This window comes from Pongo abelii, chromosome 13 (assembly GCF_028885655.2).
Source record: "Pongo abelii isolate AG06213 chromosome 13, NHGRI_mPonAbe1-v2.0_pri, whole genome shotgun sequence".
Classification (NCBI taxonomy): Eukaryota; Metazoa; Chordata; class Mammalia; order Primates; family Hominidae; genus Pongo; species Pongo abelii.
The window spans coordinates 63,311,500-63,333,283 of NC_071998.2; the positions used below are offsets into that span (position 1 = coordinate 63,311,500).

General features: G+C 36.2%; 1 protein-coding gene across 1 annotated transcript in view; it reads right to left on the reverse strand.

The window, feature by feature from the left end:
- Positions 1–21,784, reverse strand: part of ALDH1A1 (aldehyde dehydrogenase 1 family member A1) — a gene marked incomplete at its 5' end in the record, with an annotated part of 58,322 nt that overhangs the window by 10,425 nt on the left and 26,113 nt on the right. Inside the window, 7 exon segments of the mRNA NM_001134137.1 lie at positions 801–965; positions 5,766–5,950; positions 7,560–7,662; positions 12,655–12,768; positions 14,123–14,251; positions 15,755–15,816; positions 17,540–17,669. Of these exon segments, the coding sequence (NP_001127609.1) occupies positions 801–965; positions 5,766–5,950; positions 7,560–7,662; positions 12,655–12,768; positions 14,123–14,251; positions 15,755–15,816; positions 17,540–17,669 (888 nt within the window).

Below are 21,784 nucleotides of genomic sequence, written 5' to 3' on the forward strand. Positions count from 1 at the left end.
TACACTCACCAAACATTTAACTACAATATACAAAATTAGGAAATCTAACAGCTGAAACAAATAGGACTAAGAGCACATAGAAGGTAGGGAGTGATAGAGGGGATGAATGCTGTTTTTCAAATACATGGATGGCTGTAATGTAGAAAAAGTCCATAGGGCAAACATGGAACCAGAAAGTAGAACCTACATATTTATCTCTTTTGTGGTGAGAACACTTAAAATTGACTCTCTTAGCAATATTCAAGTATACAATACATTGTTATTAACTACAGTCAGGATATTTACGATAGCTCTCTTGAACTTACTCCTCCTAATTGAAATTTTGAATCCTTTGACCAACATTTCCCAACCCTCATCCTCCACTCCCCCAGGCCTCTGGTAACCACCATTCCAATCTCTGCTTCTATGAGTGCTGCTCTTTGAGATCCCACATAAAAGTGAGATCCTGCAGTATTTGTCTTTTTATGCCTGTCGTATTTCATGGAGCATAAATTTTCCAGGTTGTTGCTGCAAACGACAGGATTCTTTTCCATTGTTTTAAAGCTGTGAAGGCAGCACCTAAAAATTGTTAAGCATCCAGATCTGTGTTGACTGGACATTTGTGGCTGACCCCATGGATCCCTTACTACTTTTTAGTATCTATCACAAATAACTTAAACCTCTACCAAGAACAGAATAAAGAGTAAGGTTTAGAGGGAAAGATGTTCCAAAGAGCTGGGAATTTTAAAGGGACACTTTGTATAAACACATACAGACAAAACATGGCAACAAAAAGAACAGAACAGAATGAAACCATTTACCTCCTCTTTGGCAATGCGCATCTCATCTGTAACATTAGAGAACACTGTGGGCTGGACAAAGTAGCCTTTATTCCCCCATGGGCCTCCTCCACATTCCAGTTTGGCCCCTTCTTTCTTCCCACTCTCAATGAGGTCAAGTATTTTATCATATTGTTCCTTGTCAATCTATTTGAAAAATATCACATGAAAAGAAAAAAAGTAGTCACTTGTAAAGATAACACATTGCTGGGCCTGTTAACAAGGGCTTCAAAATGCTAAAATATTGCAATTAAACCAAATATTGAATCAAAACAGCTAACAGAGGTTCAGATTCATTCTTTGGATATATTTTCTTCTCATGACTTTTAGGGAAAAATCTCCTGAAGACAGATATTTGTATTTAACATTTGTTTTATAGTTATATAGGAAAGCATTCAGCACTGCAAACACATAAAAAACTCATAAATGACAATCATCATTTATTCACTCTGGAAGAAATGCCTGTTAATCTAAATACATTTACCTGGAACTATTGTCCTGGCTGAAATGAAAGGAGGGAAAAGAGAAAAAGAGAACTTTGATACTGGGTTTAATTAGATCTGTTGGGAAGCAGATGATTTAAGACTGTTCTTAGAAGACTCCCGAGCCTCTCTTTGATCTCCCCATTTCTGAATCACCCACTCTGACCTGTCCGATGCCCTTGGATATCCCATTCTGACCATAGTCTGGGCACCCTTCCCAGTTCTGGTCCCACTGGGGCAGTCAGTAAACCTGCTTCCAATTTCTGGCCTGTCCTGAATGTCACCATCCTGCTTCATTGAATGAGCCATATCTAACTATATGCCAAGTATTACAGAACTTAAATGGTCTTTATTTAAACACTATTTTTATAAGAAAAATAAATGAGTTTGGAGTTCTGGTTGTGAACACCAGGAACACATACCTCTTCTTCAAGCACTGAAATCCGGGGCTAATTTTTGTCTCAATTTCTATTTTGTGACGTTGAATGACTGGGTGACTCTTGGATTCCAAGTAACTGGTGAGGGCTGCCTATCTCAGGTGTAGCAGGGGTTAAGGATTAAAGGAAAAACAGGAGATCTAGGAGCTAAGATGGGTTGGAGGGTGGAAGCTCTTGTAGGTTTAACTTCCCACTACTTGAAAAGTTTTATGTTTCACTTTCTCTTACTCTTCTCCGACTCTGCAAATCTTCTCTATCTTCCAAAGCCAAGAAAAAGCTTCCATAAAGTTATTTCTAACTGGACACAGCTCAGCCCCCATATCTAACTAGATTAAGCACTATTTGAAACTAGAAACTATTTTCTAAAATTTGGCACAATATTTGGTACAATGTTGCTCAACAGTCCTTAGTGCAATATTTAATATAATATCCCAGAAGGAAAATATTCCTTCATTTCCAGCAGATTAAGAAAATTGTAGTGTTAAGAAGAAATATTTAAATTACTACATAGGTTAAATAGTAGCAGACGAAGGGGTGGGGTGAGATAAATTCTGCCTAGGTAATGTATTCTAGTTTCTCAATAAATAGTCAAGGGTCTATGTCCCTCCACATAAAGCTTTCTATCTTATTGGAACATATTAATCTGACTATGCCCTCAACATCATGATATTTGGTTTTTATTTCAAGATATATTTCCCAAGTCATCATCATGTTTTCCTGTCTGTGACCACGTTGAATAACCAGTGCCAATCAAATCCCTGCATACATACTGGAGAAAAGGGCTGAAAAGCCTTATTTGTTGAAAAACTTAGATGGTCGCTAACTTATAAAACTACAGGCCTTCGTATTTCAGTGCCTTGCTACTGACAATGTGGTCCTACAACCAGCAGCTGCAGCATCACTTGGTAGCCAAATGTGCTTCTTTGACCCCACCTCAGATCTACTGAATCCCCAGGCACAGGAAAGATTGAGGAACACTGTGGTGGAGCTTGGGACTACAAACAAAAAATTAAGCTCTACTTAGAGACTGGTCAGTTTTGTCTGGCTAATTTTGATTCACCACAAATACAAACCTTCTTCAGAAGGCATCAGATTGACCATATATAAACTTGACCTTCTTTCTGGACACCTGGGACTGTTCAATAATGCTAGGATGTAGCTGGGGCTTTTTTATGTGATGGGCCATTGGCCTATGGGCTAGTCTATGAAATGTAATAGGTAGGTCATGATATTGTAGCAGTCTCAAAGGAAACACTTTAAGGTGTTTGAATGGGTAAATTCTTTGATTCCTTAGGCTTAGTGGGTTAAAGAAGATGAATTGGGAAAAAGCACTTACATGTTCTCAAATTATTCAGAAACCATGTATCAACAAAAGCAATGAATAGATATAGAAGTACTTGATCTGTATGATAATTGTCACCATGGGTATAAATGGAAGCATGTAATTTTTATTTATTTACTAGACATTTGAGCATGTGGACCAAGCACTCTGATGGATACATTTTATAGATTATCCAATTGCACTGCAGAATTATTCTTCAAGATTGAGGTTTCTATGCACATTCTACACATAAGACAATAGTTTCAGGGAGGCTGGATTTAAAATCCAGCCTGTAACTCAAAAGTCCATCTTTCCACACTATTATAAGGTGCTACTCTGTGATAATTTTAATATCGTTTAAGTGGATATCACAATTTCTGTTTCAAATGAAAATACTAATTTTTCCAAGTTTAAGACAATATATATTTTTTTCTATAAAGTCAAATAGGAAAATCACTTGAAATATGAAAAATATACACACATGAATGCACAGATATAATACAAATATACAAAGTATATATATATTTTGTAATTACTCTAACCCCCAAATACTTTGTAATCTTCAAATTTTTTTAAACTTTAATTTTTTCCCCTAAAACAAATCGTTTTGACCATTATTTTTTCTATAACCTTTTTGATGTTATATTTAATGAGGAAGTTTCCATCATTGTATTTAAAAGCCTCAGTTCACTCAACCACCCCTGGATGAGGCAATAGGCTAAAGCTTAGTGAGTGAGTATCCCCTTTGAGTAAGCTCTTTCTCCTAACAATAGATGAATATTTACTGGTAAAGGAGCCCAGGGCTTTTTAGTTTTTTGTTTCTCCAAATTCTAACATACCTACTTATCCTACTGACTCAATGGAACTTGTGATAAAAATCTATTCATTTATAGAAACTAAATTCTTATATTAATCAGATCACTGGATTCTATGCATTTATAGGAACTAAATTCTTATATTAATCAGATCACTGGATTATTTACTTTAGAATCTTAAAAATAGGAATTTTTAAGTCTATTTTAACTTCCTTATCTTAAAACCAATGAGGTCTTCCAGCTCAATTTTTGAGTCTTTGGTCGAATTGTGAAGATGTCCTAATGGAGGAAAGTACTGCCCAACAATTAGGCATTAGGTATCTTAGGTATTCTCTCTTCTCTTCAGATCTATCAATCAATCATCTATCAATCCATCAATAAAATAAGAAAAGTGCTTCACTTTTAGTTGGATAGATAAATAATAACAACAAAAAACTTAGAATTCCATTCTTTTTTGAAATGGCAGACCAAGTCAAAATTGATTTGAATGTATCTCTTGGCATCCATATACCAAATATGAAAAAAAAAGGCAACTACTTTTACGTACTCATTAAACTCAAAGACAAATACAAAATATAATGGGATTAAGATAAAACAAAGCATTACCTCACTTGCCGCTTATTTTAGGGCTTTTAGATTTCAATACGTGGCACTGCTTAAGTCCTAAGATTTTCCTACTTGGATGTCTTGAGATGAACAGGAAAATCCAAGACTGTCCAACTTACTTAGACTGTAAACTCCATGAGGTCCGGGATCAAGTCCTCTTTGTTCCTTTTGGCATTGCCAGGTACCCATCTCAAGTTTCAGCTGATAGCAACGTTCACTAACTTTTAGTTAACTGAATTTACTTTTGGCTTAGTGAATGAGTCAAGAATAGTGTTTGGTTTCAAATTAACAGCACGCATCAGTGTAAAACCTTTATTGTGAAAGAACAGAGCCTCTAAGCTTAATGTCTAGACTCCAGAGCAGGATTTCTCAGCAGTTGTCCTGTTGGCATTTTGGGCCAGATAATTCTTTGTCATGGGGCTGTCCTGGTCACTGCAGGATGTTTAGCAGCATCTCTGGCCTCTACTCACTAGATGCCTGTAGAGCCACCGCTTCTCACCAAGGTAGTGACAACTTAAAATATCCCTAAACATTGCCAAATATCCCCGGGGTGAGGAGAGCAAAATTGCCCCAGTTTAGAATCACTGCTCTAGAACAAGACCCAAAGGGCAGGAAGAAATTCACAACCAAAGATCCAGAAGCTTAAACAAACAATGAACAGAAAACTATGCAAGGAAGAGGGAAAGATGATCTTTGGATAAGAGAGAGAGAGACCTTTACTGATAATAAAGTCTACAAAGAAAACTGAGTGCCTTGGGGAATAATTGGGCTTTAACAACTGAAATACGAAGTTTGCCACAAAGGAAACTCAGGACATTTTAGGACCCCATGCTACGATTAGGGGGTCAGAGTAACTGATGACTTGCAGAGGATTTAGGGGAGTGCTGGTTATAACTGTGGGATGGCAGCTGAGATGAAGGATTGAGGAGGAAAAAATGGTAGGAAGGTATAAGAACATCAAAGTGGACAGATAACTGTATATAGGCATCAAGAGGTGTGCAGATTGAGGAAAGCAAAAAATTTAGAACATTTGTTATTTTTCCTCATGTCTTTAATTCCCAGCATGGCTGGTAAACTGTTTCTAGACATGAAAACTGGGCAATACAAAAACAGGATGATTTCATTATCATTGGGAGTTAGATTGCTTTTAATCACCAAACTGGCACAGCATTGTCACCTAGGAAGGTGTGCAGACGGGAAGTAATCTTACTCAATAAAATCTAGGTCTAAAGAGGATACTTTATTCCTGTGCCCTGAAAATGCTATCCTTTCTATTTTATACTTACCTGAGGGCCTTGAGTGACTCCTGGGGTCAGAGGATTTCCAAGGATATACTTCTTAGCCCGCTCAACACTCCTTCGAACAAACTCATCATAAATTGATTCTTCCACAAAAATCCTGGATGCGGCTATACAACACTGGCCCTGGTGGTAGAATACCCCATGGTGTGCAGATTCAACAGCATTGTCCACTGCAAAGAATATATTCACATTAAAGATATATTTTCTAAAAATTATATATTTTATATGTTTCTCAGAGGCAACACGGAGATAAAGAAAAATTATGAGTTGTATAGTCAGACATGGGCTCAGTATAGTTTACCTCCTACCAGCCAGGTGGCAAATTAATCTTTCGGATCCTTCATTTACCATGGAAAAAATAGCAACATACAGAATCTGAAAAAATAGTGGTTACTATTACAACTTTAATATGGACATCATCAAGAATGTAGATTTGATCATGAGATCAAATCTCTTTGGAAATGATTTATATAAATATCTCCAATTATATAATTAGATGACTGTGATTATTTCTTTCAGGCCCCAGATTTTAAACAGATAATAAAAAAAACCTGACATGTCTATTGAATTAAATAATTTCAAAAGATTCTTAAATACTCTACTCAATAGGAAATGTGATCTTTGTGGGAAAGAAAAACAAAATAAAACAAAAACAACTAAAAAGTAGCAAAAAACACTAATACTCAGAATCACTCACTCACCTTATGATTTTATTCTAGCAAAGACATTTTCAAAATCTATCTAAAGTATACCGTATTATTTCATATGTGCCTATAAACTCTTATTTATTTTAGGTGATAAAATGTGCATTAAAAGGAAGAAATAGGTTGCTTCCATAGTAGACTCTAAACAAGAATAAAATTTTCTTTGCATTTTAATTTTCTAAATGCTGAAGATTCAATTCAATGTTACAGCAACTGGGTATTATGATTATTTATTTTGTGAACTAATTACATCTGCTTAAGTTGTAGCAGAAGCAGTTTATAGACAGTCTTAGTAAAATTAGAAATCTGTCATGTTTATAGAATATTTCATAAGGTAGTGTGTTCTAAAATACTTCAATTAAGATCAAAACAGCAATACAGGCTAATTCCAAGAACCATTTGTATTTACAGCCTCTAACAGATAATGCAGTTGTGAAAGAAAAAAGAATGTTTGACCGTGCATTTCTGCTAATTAACTTCTATTTAGGAAATAATTGGGAGATTGTACTTGGTAATATAATCAGAATGAACCTAAAATATTATATAGTGGAGTTATATCAAATTTGTAGGTTTAATATACATAAACTCCACTATACTTGCTAGGAAAAAATATTTAAATATTAGGTATAATTTTCTTCTGATCATTTCATTTAATGAGTGTATGACCCAGAGTGAAGGGAGAGGACAAATGTGAAACTGCTGTCTCCTCAGTTGGTCTCAATCCAAGTCCCATTCTGGAATATCTCATTAGCTCAGCGAAATGCTAATAATCACAGATATGGAATTTTAAAAATACACCATGGCACTTAAATGCAAAATGTTTACATCATCTAGGGTTCAGCTGAGGAATAGCAATCTATTCTAAACGAGGAAGAAATTGTGTCTATTATCTATGTGTTATAACTTTAGGAAGATTTAAGAGATTTTCAAGAGTAATTTTGGACTCTTTACACTTTGATGTTAGAAGCAAATGCTTTTTTTTTTTTTTTTTTTGTAAAGTTCAAGTTCACTTTTGGCATTATCAGACACCAAAAACGATGAAGGACGAAAAGTTAACAAAGTGGCTTCTACTCACAGTCAGCATCAGCTAACACAATGCAAGGGCTCTTTCCTCCAAGCTCCAGGGTCACCCTCTTCAGATTGCTTTTCCCGGCAGCTTCTTTGATCAACTTGCCAACCTGAAAGGGAACATTACAAAGGAGGAGGCTTACCCTGCTCTCATGAACACAGGTTTATTTAGCATTCTAAATTTATGTGATGTTTGTGCCACAGTAAAATTTCTTTTTGGAGAAACACCAAATGGCTTTTTTTTTGAGACGAAGTCTCACACTGTCGACAGGGCTGGAGTGCAGTGGCGCAATCTCGGCTCAGTGCAACCTCCGCCTCCCGGGTTCAAGTGATTCTCTGGCAAATGGCATTTTTAAAGATCTGGCACCTTTAGATATAAAAAAGCTCCCTCATCCAAGCATACAGACAAAAGGAATCAGAAAAATGCTGATTTTTCATCAGCAAGAAAGCAGAGATATAGAACATGGATAAGTGATATTGATGGCTATGGAGGTTATTTTTAATTTTAATCAGAATATCATCTCTCTTCAGATTGATCAGACTTATCATGACCCAGTCACAACTTAGCTATTTCATTTTTTAATCCCTCTTCTGGCATCCAGATAACTCTATCCAGTCTAACTGACATATTCACTACCTCTTGAATCTCATCCTTCTTCTCATTATTTGTCCACCCCAACCTGGACTGCCTTCTAGTTCTATTCTTCTTAGGGGTCCAGCTCATATCTTAGCTTCTCCTTAAATCCCTCTCTGATGACACTACGTCAGATGCTAGAAGAAATGACAGGACCATTTCTTTTTCTAGTCTCCCAAAAAACCTCATGAAGTCTCCTTCAGAGTCTGATCCAGATTGTATCATTTATATAGAAATACATTTCCCAAATAGATTGTTAACTCTGTGGTAGCAGTAAGAATAACGTATCACTGCCTACCTCTCCTCATTAGTATCTATGACAGAAGTCTCATTTAATTGCGGATTGACAGTCATCTCTCTATCACTTTCTTTCTCTGTCTTCCCACCCAACACACACACCTTTGAACAGTGGAACTGGATGAAAGAAATGGGATCTGTGCAGCTACTTCAGTTAGCTGGAATCCTACAGTTCTGGTTTCTTCTTTAATGCTAGTTTGCTCTTTTCAGAGCAAGACTTTGTTTTCAATTATTTTTTCCTTTGTGGATCACTTCCCATCAAGATTACTTACTATAGTTGTTTCTGGTTTTTCTATCTCTAAAAACTTGGCTGGTTCTACAATTATTTCTTTTTTATTATTTGTATGGCAGCCTTAATCCACCAACATGTTCTTTGCCTTTCTTTCTTAAAGGCAATTCACTATTTTGCTTCTTTTATTTTCTAGGTTTCTTTTTTTTACTCCACATGTCAGATTTTAATAAAAAGTTTCTATCCCAACTGAACAAGAGAGAAATAGATGTTTAGTGAGTGTATGTTTAGATTTTATGTGGTTACTGAACTAACTGCTACTGTGCATTACAGAATAGGGCATTAATATGCTAATGTTTTCATCTTATTTAAATATTTTATGTTTCTAAATCAAACCCTTAAAAGATTAATGAAAAATAAATTAAAAGGAGATTTGCACTAGGGAAATCCTGTCTGAAATTTCTCTTATATGCCATTCTACAACACACTTCTTATGACCACTTTCAGAAACTGAATTTTCATTCAAGGTGTTAAGTAGTTTTCAGTTTTGTAGATAAAAAATTTACTTACCCGTCACCCTTTGATTTCTCTAAATTCTTTCTGAACTTTTTTTATTTGTTTAATTTAGGTTTACTGGAGTAACTCCATTAAAGTAGATAACTTTTGCCTTGGAGAAGGTAATAAAATCAGATATATTTTTGTAAAAGCTACAGATGTCAAAAGAACTAGGATGAAGAATGGTTACAAGTATGAATGAGAAAGAAAGGCTACACTTTTGCTTAGCACAAGTTTAGATGGCAAATAAAAGGCTTGAGTTTTCCAAAAAGTCTAGCTAAAGTCAAAACAAAGAGACATTAATTTTTGTCTCATGATTTCATTCCCTTATTTGGAGAAAAGTAAACGTTTATCATTTTTCTCAAAGGAGTATGCAATGAAGAAAAGATAAGAACTATTAAGACTATGGCTAAACAGTGTATTCCATGATACTGTGGCATTGTCATGTGGAGCAGAAGTAGCAAATGCTCATGAAAATGGTCTAACTTATTACGTCTTGCACAATGTGGGTAGAGTTCTATTTTATATGAATCTAATGGGATATTGCGGTGGCTCATGCCTGTAATCCCAGCACTCTGGGAGGCTGAGGCGGGCAGATCATGAGGTCAGGAGATCGAGACCATCCTGGCTAACACGGTGAAACCCCATCTCTACTAAACATACAAAAAAATTAGCCGGGCGTGGTGGTGGGTGCCTGTAGTCCCAGCTACTTGGGAGGCTGAGGCAGGAGAATGGCGTGAACCACAGAAGTGGAGCTTGCAGTGAGCCAAGATCGTGCCACTGCACTCCAGCCTGGGTGACAGTGCAAGACTCCTCTCAAAAAAAAAAAAAAAATTCTTACCTTGCCAAAAGTGTTATTAGAATGGGGGGTCATTGTTACAATGAACACAAAGGATACAGTCGATTGTTTGCCTCTTTCATGACATTTATCAAGTTCCTTAATATCTGCCAAGCAACAAATGTGAAGCTAAAAGAAAATCCAGAAAGAAGTTCCAGGGAATATGGAGCTAAGTTTCAGGAGTTGAAAGTATGATGGGTTTTGTGGCTCCTAAAATCGTGTTATTCACATTTAATTCTCTAATACTTCTTTAGAATTTCTTACTTTGATGGTTTCTGGAGATAACAATGAATAAGACTGTCTTTGAGGATAATCAGCAAGGGAGAGAGACACATAACAAGGCAATAAGCAGGCACTGTTATTATATGTGGTGGACAATGGGAACTCAGATGGGGTATTTTAAAATTTAGGCTGCTCTGCTCCTGGGACTGTAGAGGCAAGGAGAAAGCCAGAGAGGGAACGTGTGGGAGCAAGTTTAGAGCAGGTTATGGCCAAGTATGAACTAAAATCCTGGGGGAAGGAAAAGATACATGGAATAATCAGGAAGAGATGGGGCAGAGTGGCAGAGATGGAGAAAAAGAAATATTGGGACAGGAAGCTTTTTTCTCACACTGTGTAAACTAGTGTGCAAAATTAAAAAGTATGGGAGGAAAGAGGACATATGGCATGTACTGAGCACTCAGTAGGGTGATAAATGTTTTACTACTCATTAGCTCATTTAATTGTATTCTGTACAACTCAGTGAAGTTGATCTCATCTCCATTTTACAAATGAAGAAACTCAAATTTAGTAAGGCTACTTAACTTTTTAAAGATACACTGCTAGGAGGGGTAGAGTCAGAATTTAAACCAAGATATTTTCTAGACTTTTAATCTCGAGGGATTTTTTTTAAGACAGGTAAAGTGCTCCCCCAATGTTATAGGAGATCATGGATGAGCGAACACAAACTGATGCTGAAGATGAGATCAGCAAACAGTAGCTCCTGGTCCAGATGACCTGGAGAAGGAGTAGGCATAGGATCTAGACCAGGGTTGTTCAACCTTTTGGCTTCCCTGGGCCACATTGGAAGAAGAATTGCCTTGGGCCACACATAAAATACACTAACAGTAAAGATAGCTGATGAGAATGAAAAAAAAATGTGTCGGGCCACATTCAAAGCCATCCCTGGCCATGGGTTGGACAGACCTCAACAGGTACATGGATTCCCTATTGGGGAGGGTCTAGAATTCTAGGCTGAGGAATTTTCACCTTTATTCCTCTCGTATGATTTCAACCTGTGGCGTCACCATTTTTAAATATATTGCCATTTCTTGAACATTCCCACTTGTTTTGTCTACAATAAGTCTTGACTGTGGGGTTTGCTTTTCCCTATCTCAATTAGGGACTTGCAGAAGGCAAACTTTTTTTACTCTACATCTGTGAAAAACAAATAAGACATACATATATTTATTTACTTCATTTTAAAAAGACCAAGAAAAATAAAGTTTGATTTTCCACCATTTCTGTTTGCTATGTAAATTTGCCTTTATATTGGAGTAAATAATTAAGATTATAAAATAATCAAATTATGCTCACCACACTATCTGGAATGTCCTTTTTGCTTCTCAACTTCCAGGAAGTTAAAAAAGTAACAATTCCTCAAAACCCAGAGCTAGTTCTAGTACCCATTGGGACATCATCGTTCCTTCCTGTGAACCTTTTTTACTGCATTTTATACATACCTTAGTACCTTATCACACCCTGCCTTGTCTCTTGTTGTCAGCAGCTTTCTAAGATGGAGTGAAGCTCACTCTTCACTGTCTATACGGTGTACCAATGAATAACATACATTATTTTTTGCATTGAGCATCTAACAAAGTCACATAATTTAATAGAATGACTCAATAATTTTTTTTTTGCATGGTACAGTATGCTTCCACCACTTTCCTTTGCTTAGGATAGAACATCATCAATAAATGGGGATCTATTTTCCCAAACTTCACCTTCTAGTCTGCTCTCCCTCCTGCCCGCCGCTTCTCCTTTGTGGCTGGGGTCTTTTTCTTTAACTTTTAGGATGGTCAAGTTCAAGCCAGAGAGGCAGAAAAGTTAGTCTAGGTGCCACTGAGGGAAGCTGAGTTTCTGGCTCTCTTTCACAGTGTCCAGGAGAAAGACAATCCCAAATAAGGTGCAAAGGGTGAGGCTCTACTATTTAATTTTCATAACCTATAGGATAAAATCATATTCATTCATACAAATCACTACGGCCTAATTTTCTATTATAAATCTTCCTAATAATATGACAAGGTCTCAGCAGCCATATTTCTCATCAGAGAAAGTAATGAACATACTAAAAATAGTTTACTCTCATTCTGATTTTAAATAGGTGCATCATGTCATTCAAACTACATCTGCTTATATTCTATCCATATGTTTGAAGGCTAAAATAAATAACAAATCATTAAAAAGAGTTTTTGTTTTAAAATTGTTGGCTCAAAAATAGTTACATAAAACATACTTCATAGCTGGCAATGCAGACATTCTTAACTTCTGCCCTGAGTAAATAATATTACCTCTGTTGATCCTGTGAAGGCTACTTTGTCTATATCCATGTGAGAAGAAATGGCTGCCCCTGCTGTAGGCCCATAACCAGGAACAATATTCACTACTCCAGGAGGAAACCCTGCCTAAAAAGATAAAAAGTTTAAAAGTTACAATATAAGAATTTAATTCAAAAAAAGAGGAGAGTAGGGGATTGAGGTTGTCTCTTAATGCCAACCTTATGAGATGCTCTAGAAAAAAATAATTCACCCAACTGGCTCTATTCTTTAGTCTTATTATGTCATTTCTAAGCACACATTAAAAAATAACTTCAAGGGTTGCATTATTGAGGGACAATTTCTTGTCAGGGTAAGTCCATACTCTATGAATCACTGCTCCAATGATGGCTCTCTCAAATTTCATAATGCTAACTCAAAAAGATTGCATGTAAAAAAGTGTTTGGTAAGTTACTTATGTAGAAAGTAAGTAATATGTTTATTATTCCCATCAGCAAAAATAAGAAGCTGAAGGGATCTCACATTTTTTAGTTCCTAGCTGTTATTGATTGTTGAGGGCATAACTGCTGAGTTGCAAATTCCCATTGGCATTACTTAGTAAATTGTTAAGTAAATACTGTCATCCCATTCATGATTCAACATCACAGGTTGATTTCAATCTTCATTAAAGAATTCAGGTAGAAGGCATGGGAACTGAGTTGGGCACATTACAATTTCACGTTATTTGCATCAAAATGTTGCATTTTGACATCTCTTTTCCCTGTTTTTAATTTGAATAAATAATACCTTTAAAAGATAAGTTCAGTTTTGTAACTTTAAGTTTCTAGTGATTAACATTAATTTTTTAAGATTTGGTAAGATGAAGAAAAAAGGACAATGAATAGTTTGCAAGTATATTAACACAATCTAGATAGTTGATGAAAATGTTTTACATGCTCTTTTACTGTTTTTGAACAGGAAGATAAATGCAGAGGAACTCATAATAGAAAACTGAATATAAACATATCCACTCATAAGTAGATTGAAAAGTGTTTGGAAATAATGTGGCCCAATATTACAAACAACCATATTGGCATAGAGGCCCTTTCAACCTTACATAGATTAGTTTACACAATTTTGCAGAAAACACTAGGCCATCAGTGGCAGGTACAAACCAACTTAATGTTTCAACATTTGAAAGAATGCTACATTAATTTCAACATGAATTTATGTTCATGAGAGTTGGACAAAGAAGCAAAAATGTGATCCCAAGGTAACTGTTTGAGACCAAGCCTTTGCGTTTGGCTTCCTGTCCGCATTTGGGCAGAGATGAATTTCGGGTGACTGCCAGAAATTGCAGCCAGCAGTCATGCTAAATGTATTCCCCCCACTGGACAGGAGCCATCTGTAAATAATGTACTTCATAGTAGCAACAAACGAGGTCTTCCTATTGTAATTTAGGATTCTTGAGTTCTTGTGCATATTTTTATTTCGGGAGACTTACCTCTTTTACTAAAGATGCCACGTGGAGAGCAGTGAGAGGAGTTTGCTCTGCTGGTTTGACAACCACTGTGTTTCCACAGCTCAGTGCAGGCCCTATCTTCCAAATGAGCATAACCAACGGGAAATTCCACTAGAAAGCAATATGTAACAATAGATTCTTTGTATTACAAAAGGCATATTTGCTAGTCCAACTTCCACATTATACACCCCCTGTAGATGTTATGTAATAATTGCGTAGTTTTGTGAAATCATCTGGCATATTATACTTCATTGCTAAAAGCAACTAGTAAATGCTAAAATGCTCTGAATAAACCAGATATGAGATATGAGAAGGAAGTAGGAGAGAACCTCAAAATTTAATCAAGTGCTGTTGAATTCTTTTTCTACCAGGAAAAAAAAAATCACTGCATGGTTTGGCTTATTATGAAGCACATTGTAAGTTATCTAAAAATGTTTAAAAAGGATGATTACTCTCCTTCTACATAGGTCATTTGTTGTAATTATTTACCCAATAATATTATTTAGTAGCTTTTTTTTCCAGGAAAAATATCTTGCTAAAGACAAAGATGTCCAGGGTCCAGAGGCCAAGTCCTTGGGTTCGAATCTCAGCTCAATCACTGACCAGCCATGTGAACTTACACAGGTTACATACTCTCTGCATCTGATTTCATAATCTGTGAGTGCTGATAATAGTCCTCTCTGCCTCAGAAGGCTGTCTTGAGGATTAATCAAGAAAGAGGGCCAGGTGCTCAATACAATGACTGGTCTAGCATAGACACATAGTACATATCAGCTATTATCAGTGTTCATAATTACATAGTTTTTATCAATTTATTGGGATTTTTGAATTAATAAGCAATTTCATTAAAATATTGATATGAATATATTTCAATCTCATTGGAGCAAAAGATAAGTCATGATCATTTCTTCACATAAGGACTTCACTACCATTTTTCTGTTTGGCATTTTAAAGCATGTCAGTTAAAATAAAATCATTTAGATAGTCTCCTGTTTGTTGGGCTTAAAAAATCTTCACAATCCTCTTAAAAAGGCTACTTTTCTCTAAGAGGAATATGGAGGATCTGAGCCTCTTATCTAAAGGTAAAATATATTCCACGCAGTGCTTCAAATGCCTCTGGTATTCTTTTTTCCATTTTGATTAAAAAATGTGTGTCATGAGTTGAACACTCTGGGAGCTACTGTTCTGCATGATGAGATGTCTCAATGAGAAAGTGCATTGGAGAATAGTAGGCCCCACTACATTCCACTAAAATGCTATCCTGCAGATGTGCAGTGGAGAGCACCTTGCCATATACATGTAAAGCATGGCTCTTATAAAGAGTACATAATACAACTTTAAAAAAAACAACCCATAGAGTAAAGGGTTAACATTTATGGATGACGTAGTATTAAAACATTCTCAAGAGATATGCCAGAATATAGATAGGTTTTCGGACTATCTAATTCATATGCAAGAAGTTTAGTCACAGGGAGACCAAGTTCAACAAATCTTACATTTACTCCACGTTTAACAAATACATAAGCATCCATCTGTTTTAGAGAAAGCTTCATCATTAGGTAGAATAAGAACTCTTCTTTTTAAAATTGAGAATTATATAGGAGAAAAGCTTACAGGAATGATTTGGCCACATACACCAATAGGTTCATGTCTTGTATATGTAAAAAAATTTCCATCTGAAAAATAAAACACACACAATCATATATAAACAAATGTATTTGACATTCACAACATGGTGGTTTGGGGCTGATGTGAGAGAAAGGTGTAGACAATAATTTTAAAAACATATATCTGGCCGGGCACGGTGGCTCACGCCTGTAATCCCAGCACTTTGGGAGGCCAGGGCAGGCGGATCACGAGGTCAAGAGATCAAGACCATCTATATCTCCAACTAGTCACAAAATGGTAAGTGAAGCCCTAAAATAGTAATTCGAAATGATAGAAACCATAAAATTGAGTTAGGTGAAATCAAAGATGAAAAATTGGAAAAAATCTGAAAGATAATTAATTCTACCTTTCATCTTCTAGGAGGCCTGATTTGAAAATTATCTTTATTCTCTAAGGGTTATAAAAAAGGGAAGGGACGAGAAAGGAAGTAGGAGGTCTCTGGCAAAGAGAAGAACCACATTCCAATTTGTTTCTGGTAGCTCAAAGTTCTACCAATAAGAGAATTCTTTTTAAAGGTTATAATATGATTTTTAGAAATAGTAAAATTAAAAACAGTAGAATTAAAAAGAAAATCTCCCTATGAGTAATAAGCCTTTCCCACTGACTTGTTCTAAAATGTATTTTATTTGCCTACCAAACAATAATAGCAAATTCTCTAAATACATGAAGAAAATGACAGGAGTATAAGACATTTATTTTCCATCTAAATTTGACCAATTTATGTGCCCCAAAGTTTAATGTGGTCATCCAGAGAGATACATTATGCTTTACGTTCAATTCTGTTCTAGTTCCCACAGAAGCTTCCTGGCTTCAGCAAGAACTCTCTTCATGAAGATCTATTTGTGTTTTAAGTGACTTCTCCCATTTTGTCCCAGAGTAAAGTAGGACAGTTCTAAAGTAGCCACATTTCTTAGTACCACCGAGGTCTTACTCTCCTCTCAACTTTCTGCTATCACTTCTGACCTCCTGGATGCTCCAATTGGATTGGAAATGCACATCAAGGCCAGTCCTGGAGGGTATTGTATTCCTAAAGTTCATAGGTTTGCATGAATTAAATTCCACCCATACTGTTTCCTAAATGTGTGTGTTTTCATGTTTCACATGAAATATCTTTAGTATTTCTACTCCATTATGTGCATACCCCACTAAAATAACACATACACACAGATTCACACACACAAATCCTTAACTTAGGCTGCAAACACAGTCCCATCTTGCTTTGAAGATATTTGAAACGAGTCCGTGTGAACTGGCTTGTTTGATTAGTCTGGTCTAACTACACTGAGTTTGACCAGGCACAGATGACTATAACTGACTTATACTGGAACATGTAAAGAGGCTTAAATAATTACATTACAGAAAGGATATAAATGTCAGTATTGGAATAAAACCCAAATAAATAATTCCAGAGGTCAGCTTTAAAAAGTTTGGGACCTTAGAGAGGCAATTGCCTCAGATCAGTAATTATTGCCATAGGAATGTTCTTACTTTAACATTTTCTTAAATATCTATAATGTTATCTTCATGATTATGCTGAAACAACTTTAAAAGACCTTTTATGAATTTTAATAGAACTTCTAAGTTGAAAACAGTGTTGTCTCAAAGTCAAGAGGAAAATAATTTTGCCTTATTTGGTTGACATCTTTAAAAGGGAGAGTTTGAAATTATTCAGCTCTATAGTAAACTCCTTGTTCCTATCCTCACCATTAGTGGTTTCTCAAAGATACTTACCAATTGGTATTGTACGGCCCTGGATCTTGTCAGCCCAACCTGCACAGTAGCGCAATGTTTTGATACAGCCTGCTAAATCATTCAGATATGCATTGGAATAGAGTTTTCCACCATTCATTGACTCCATTGTCTGAAAAACATGTCAAACACCAAATCTAAAATTCCATAAAAGTTTTAGATTAAAAATATGTAGTAAATATTTTGAGTAATCATGTGCTAGGGAATTTTTGAAATAGAAGAAATCTTGTCATCTTGTCTAACCTCCACTTTTTAAGAGTTAAAATGACTTCCTTTAGGTCAAATAGCAAGATCTGGGCACAAAGCACAGTGAGATTCTGATTTCTAAACCTCAGTGCTCTTTCTGTCTCATTTTGAATGTTCTCCTGCTAACCAACTTTCTAGGAATCAGTCACAATTTGATATATACATAGCATCTGAGAATGAAACCTAGTCTTCTAAGTCCTATCAGAATTCCAACAAGATTTCTCTTATTTTGTAATCAACTGTGGGTGACAACTTAGTGTCAGTGACAATTAATGATGCCTCAGTAATCATTTTTAATTTTTACATTCCATCTGGGTATACACAGTCTACTCACACAAACTTAAGTAACGCCTGGATTTTTCATCTGTGAGTTTCCTTCAGCAGAATTTTAATTAGGAAACTACCAGTGTTGCCATTATTGTCATAATTGACGTTTTAATGGTCAGGTAAAGTTCAACATTTTCTTTTTTTTTTTTTTTTTTTTTTTTTTTTTTTACTTTTTTTTTTTTTTTTTTTTTTTCATATTTCTTTACTTTTTTTTTTTTTTTTTCTTTTATTATTATTATTATTATTATTATTATACTTTAGGTTTTATGGTACATGTGCGCAATGTGCAGGTAAGTTACATATGTATACATGTGCCATGCTGGTGCGCTGCACCCACCAACTCGTCATCTAGCATTAGGTATATCTCCCAATGCTATCCCTCCCCCCTCCCCCCACCCCACAACAGTCCCCAGAGTGTGATGTTCCCCTTCCTGTGTCCATGTGTTCTCATTGTTCAATTCCCACCTATGAGTGAGAATATGCGGTGTTTGGTTTTTTGTTCTTGCGATAGTTTACTGAGAATGATGATTTCCAATTTCATCCATGTCCCTACAAAGGACGTGAACTCATCATTTTTTATGGCTGCATAGTATTCCATGGTGTATATGTGCCACATTTTCTTAATCCAGTCTATCATTGTTGGACATTTGGGTTGGTTCCAAGTCTTTGCTATTGTGAATAATGCCGCAATAAACATACGTGTGCATGTGTCTTTATAGCAGCATGATTTATAGTCCTTTGGGTATATACCCAGTAATGGGATGGCTGGGTCGAATGGAATTTCTAGTTCTAGATCCCTGAGGAATCGCCACACTGACTTCCACAAGGGTTGAACTAGTTTACAGTCCCACCAACAGTGTAAAAGTGTTCCTATTTCTCCACATCCTCTCCAGCACCTGTTGTTTCCTGACTTTTTAATGATTGCCATTCTAACTGGTGTGAGATGGTATCTCATTGTGGTTTTGATTTGCATTTCTCTGATGGCCAGTGATGGTGAGCATTTTTTCATGTGTTTTTTGGCTGCATAAATGTCTTCTTTTGAGAAGTGTCTGTTCATGTCCTTTGCCCACTTTTTGATGGGGTTGTTTGTTTTTTTCTTGTAAATTTGTTGGAGTTCATTGTAGATTCTGGATATTAGCCCTTTGTCAGATGAGTAGGTTGCAAAAATTTTCTCCCATTTTGTAGGTTGCCTGTTCACTCTGATGGTGGTTTCTTTTGCTGTGCAGAAGCTCTTGAGTTTAATTAGATCCCATTTGTCAATTTTGGCTTTTGTTGCCATTGCTTTTGGTGTTTTAGACATGAAGTCCTTGCCCATGCCTATGTCCTGAATGGTAATGCCTAGGTTTTCTTCTAGGGTTTTTATGGTTTTAGGTCTAACATTTAAGTCTTTAATCCATCTTGAATTGATTTTTGTATAAGGTGTAAGGAAGGGATCCAGTTTCAGCTTTCTACATATGGCTAGCCAGTTTTCCCAGCACCATTTATTAAATAGGGAATCCTTTCCCCATTTCTTGTTTTTGTCAGGTTTGTCAAAGATCAGATACTTGTAGATATGTGGCATTATTTCTGACGGCTCTGTTCTGTTCCATTGATCTATATCTCTGTTTTGGTACCAGTACCATGCTGTTTTGGTTACTGTAGCCTTGTAGTATAGTTTGAAGTCAGGTAGTGTGATGCCTCCAGCTTTGTTCTTTTGGCTTAGGATTGACTTGGCGATGCGGGCTCTTTTTTGGTTCCATATGAACTTTAAAGTAGTTTTTTCCAATTCTGAGAAGAAAGTCATTGGTAGCTTGATGGGGATGGCATTGAATCTGTAAATTACCTTGGGAAGGATGGCCATTTTCATGATATTGATTCTTCCTACCCATGAGCATGGAATGTTCTTCCATTTGTTTGTATCCTCTTTTATTTCCTTGAGCAGTGGTTTGTAGTTCTCCTTGAAGAGGTCTTTCACATCCCTTGTAAGTTGGATTCCTAGGTATTTTATTCTCTTTGAAGCAATTGTGAATGGGAGTTCACTCATGATTTGGCTCTCTGTTTGTCTGTTATTGATGTATAAGAATGCTTGTGATTTTTGCACATTGATTTTGTATCCTGAGACTTTGCTGAAGTTGCTTATCAGCTTAAGGAGATTTTGGGCTGAGACAATGGGGTTTTCTAGATATACTATCATGTCATCTGCAAACAGGGACAATTTGATTTCCTCTTTTCCTAATTGAATACCTTTGATTTCCTTCTCCTGCCTAATTGCCCTGGCCAGAACTTCCAACACTATGTTGAATAGGAGTGGTGAGAGAGGGCATCCCTGTCTTGTGCCAGTTTTCAAAGGGAATGCTTCCAGTTTTTGCCCATTCAGTATGATATTGGCTGTGGGTTTGTCATAAATAGCTCTTATTATTTTGAGATACGTCCCATCAATTCCTAATTTATTGAGAGTTTTTAGCATGAAGGGTTGTTGAATTTTATCAAAGGCCTTTTCTGCATCTATTGAGATAATCATGTGGTTTTTGTCTTTCGTTCTGTTTATATGCTGGATTACATTTATTGATTTGCGTATATTGAACCAGCCTTGCATCCCAGGGATGAAGCCCACTTGATCATGGTGGATAAGCTTTTTGATGTGCTGCTGGATTCTGTTTGCCAGTATTTTATTGAGGATTTTTGCATCAATGTTCATCAAGGATATTGGTCTAAAATTCTCTTTTTTTGTTGTGTCTCTGCCAGGCTTTGGTATCAGGATGATGCTGGCCTCATAAAATGAGTTAGGGAGGATTCCCTCTTTTTCTATTGATTGGAATAGTTTCAGAAGGAATGGTACCAGCTCCTCCTTGTACCTCTGGTAGAATTCGGCTGTGAATCCATCTGGACCTGGACTTTTTTTGGTTGGTAAGCTATTGATTATTGCCACAATTTCAGCTCCTGTTATTGGTCTATTCAGAGACTCAACTTCTTCCTGGTTTAGTCTTGGGAGGGTGTATGTGTCGAGGAATTTATCCATTTCTTCTAGATTTTCTAGTTTATTTGCATAGAGGTGTTTGTAATATTCTCTGACGGTAGTTTGTATTTCTGTGGGATCGGTGGTTATATCCCCTTTATCATTTTTTATTGCATCTATTTGATTCTTCTCTCTTTTTTTCTTTATTAATCTTGCTAGCGGTCTATCAATTTTGTTGATCCTTTCAAAAAACCAGCTCCTGGATTCATTTATTTTTTGAAGGGTTTTTTGTGTCTCTATTTCCTTCAGTTCTGCTCTGATTTTAGTTATTTCTTGCCTTCTGCTAGCTTTTGAATGTGTTTGCTCTTGCTTTTCTAGTTCTTTTAATTGTGATGTTAGGGTGTCAATTTTGGATCTTTCCTGCTTTCTCTTGTGGGCATTTAGTGCTATAAATTTCCCTCTACACACTGCTTTGAATGCATCCCAGAGATTCTGGTATGTTGTGTCTTGGTTCTCGTTGGTTTCAAAGAACATCTTTATTTCTGCCTTCATTTCGTTATGTACCCAGTAGTCATTCAGGAGCAGGTTGTTCAGTTTCCACGTAGTTGAGCGGGTTTGAGTGAGATTCTTAATCCTGAGTTCTAGCTTGATTGCACTGTGATCTGAGAGACAGTTTGTTACAATTTCTGTTCTTTTACATTTATTGAGGAGAGCTTTAC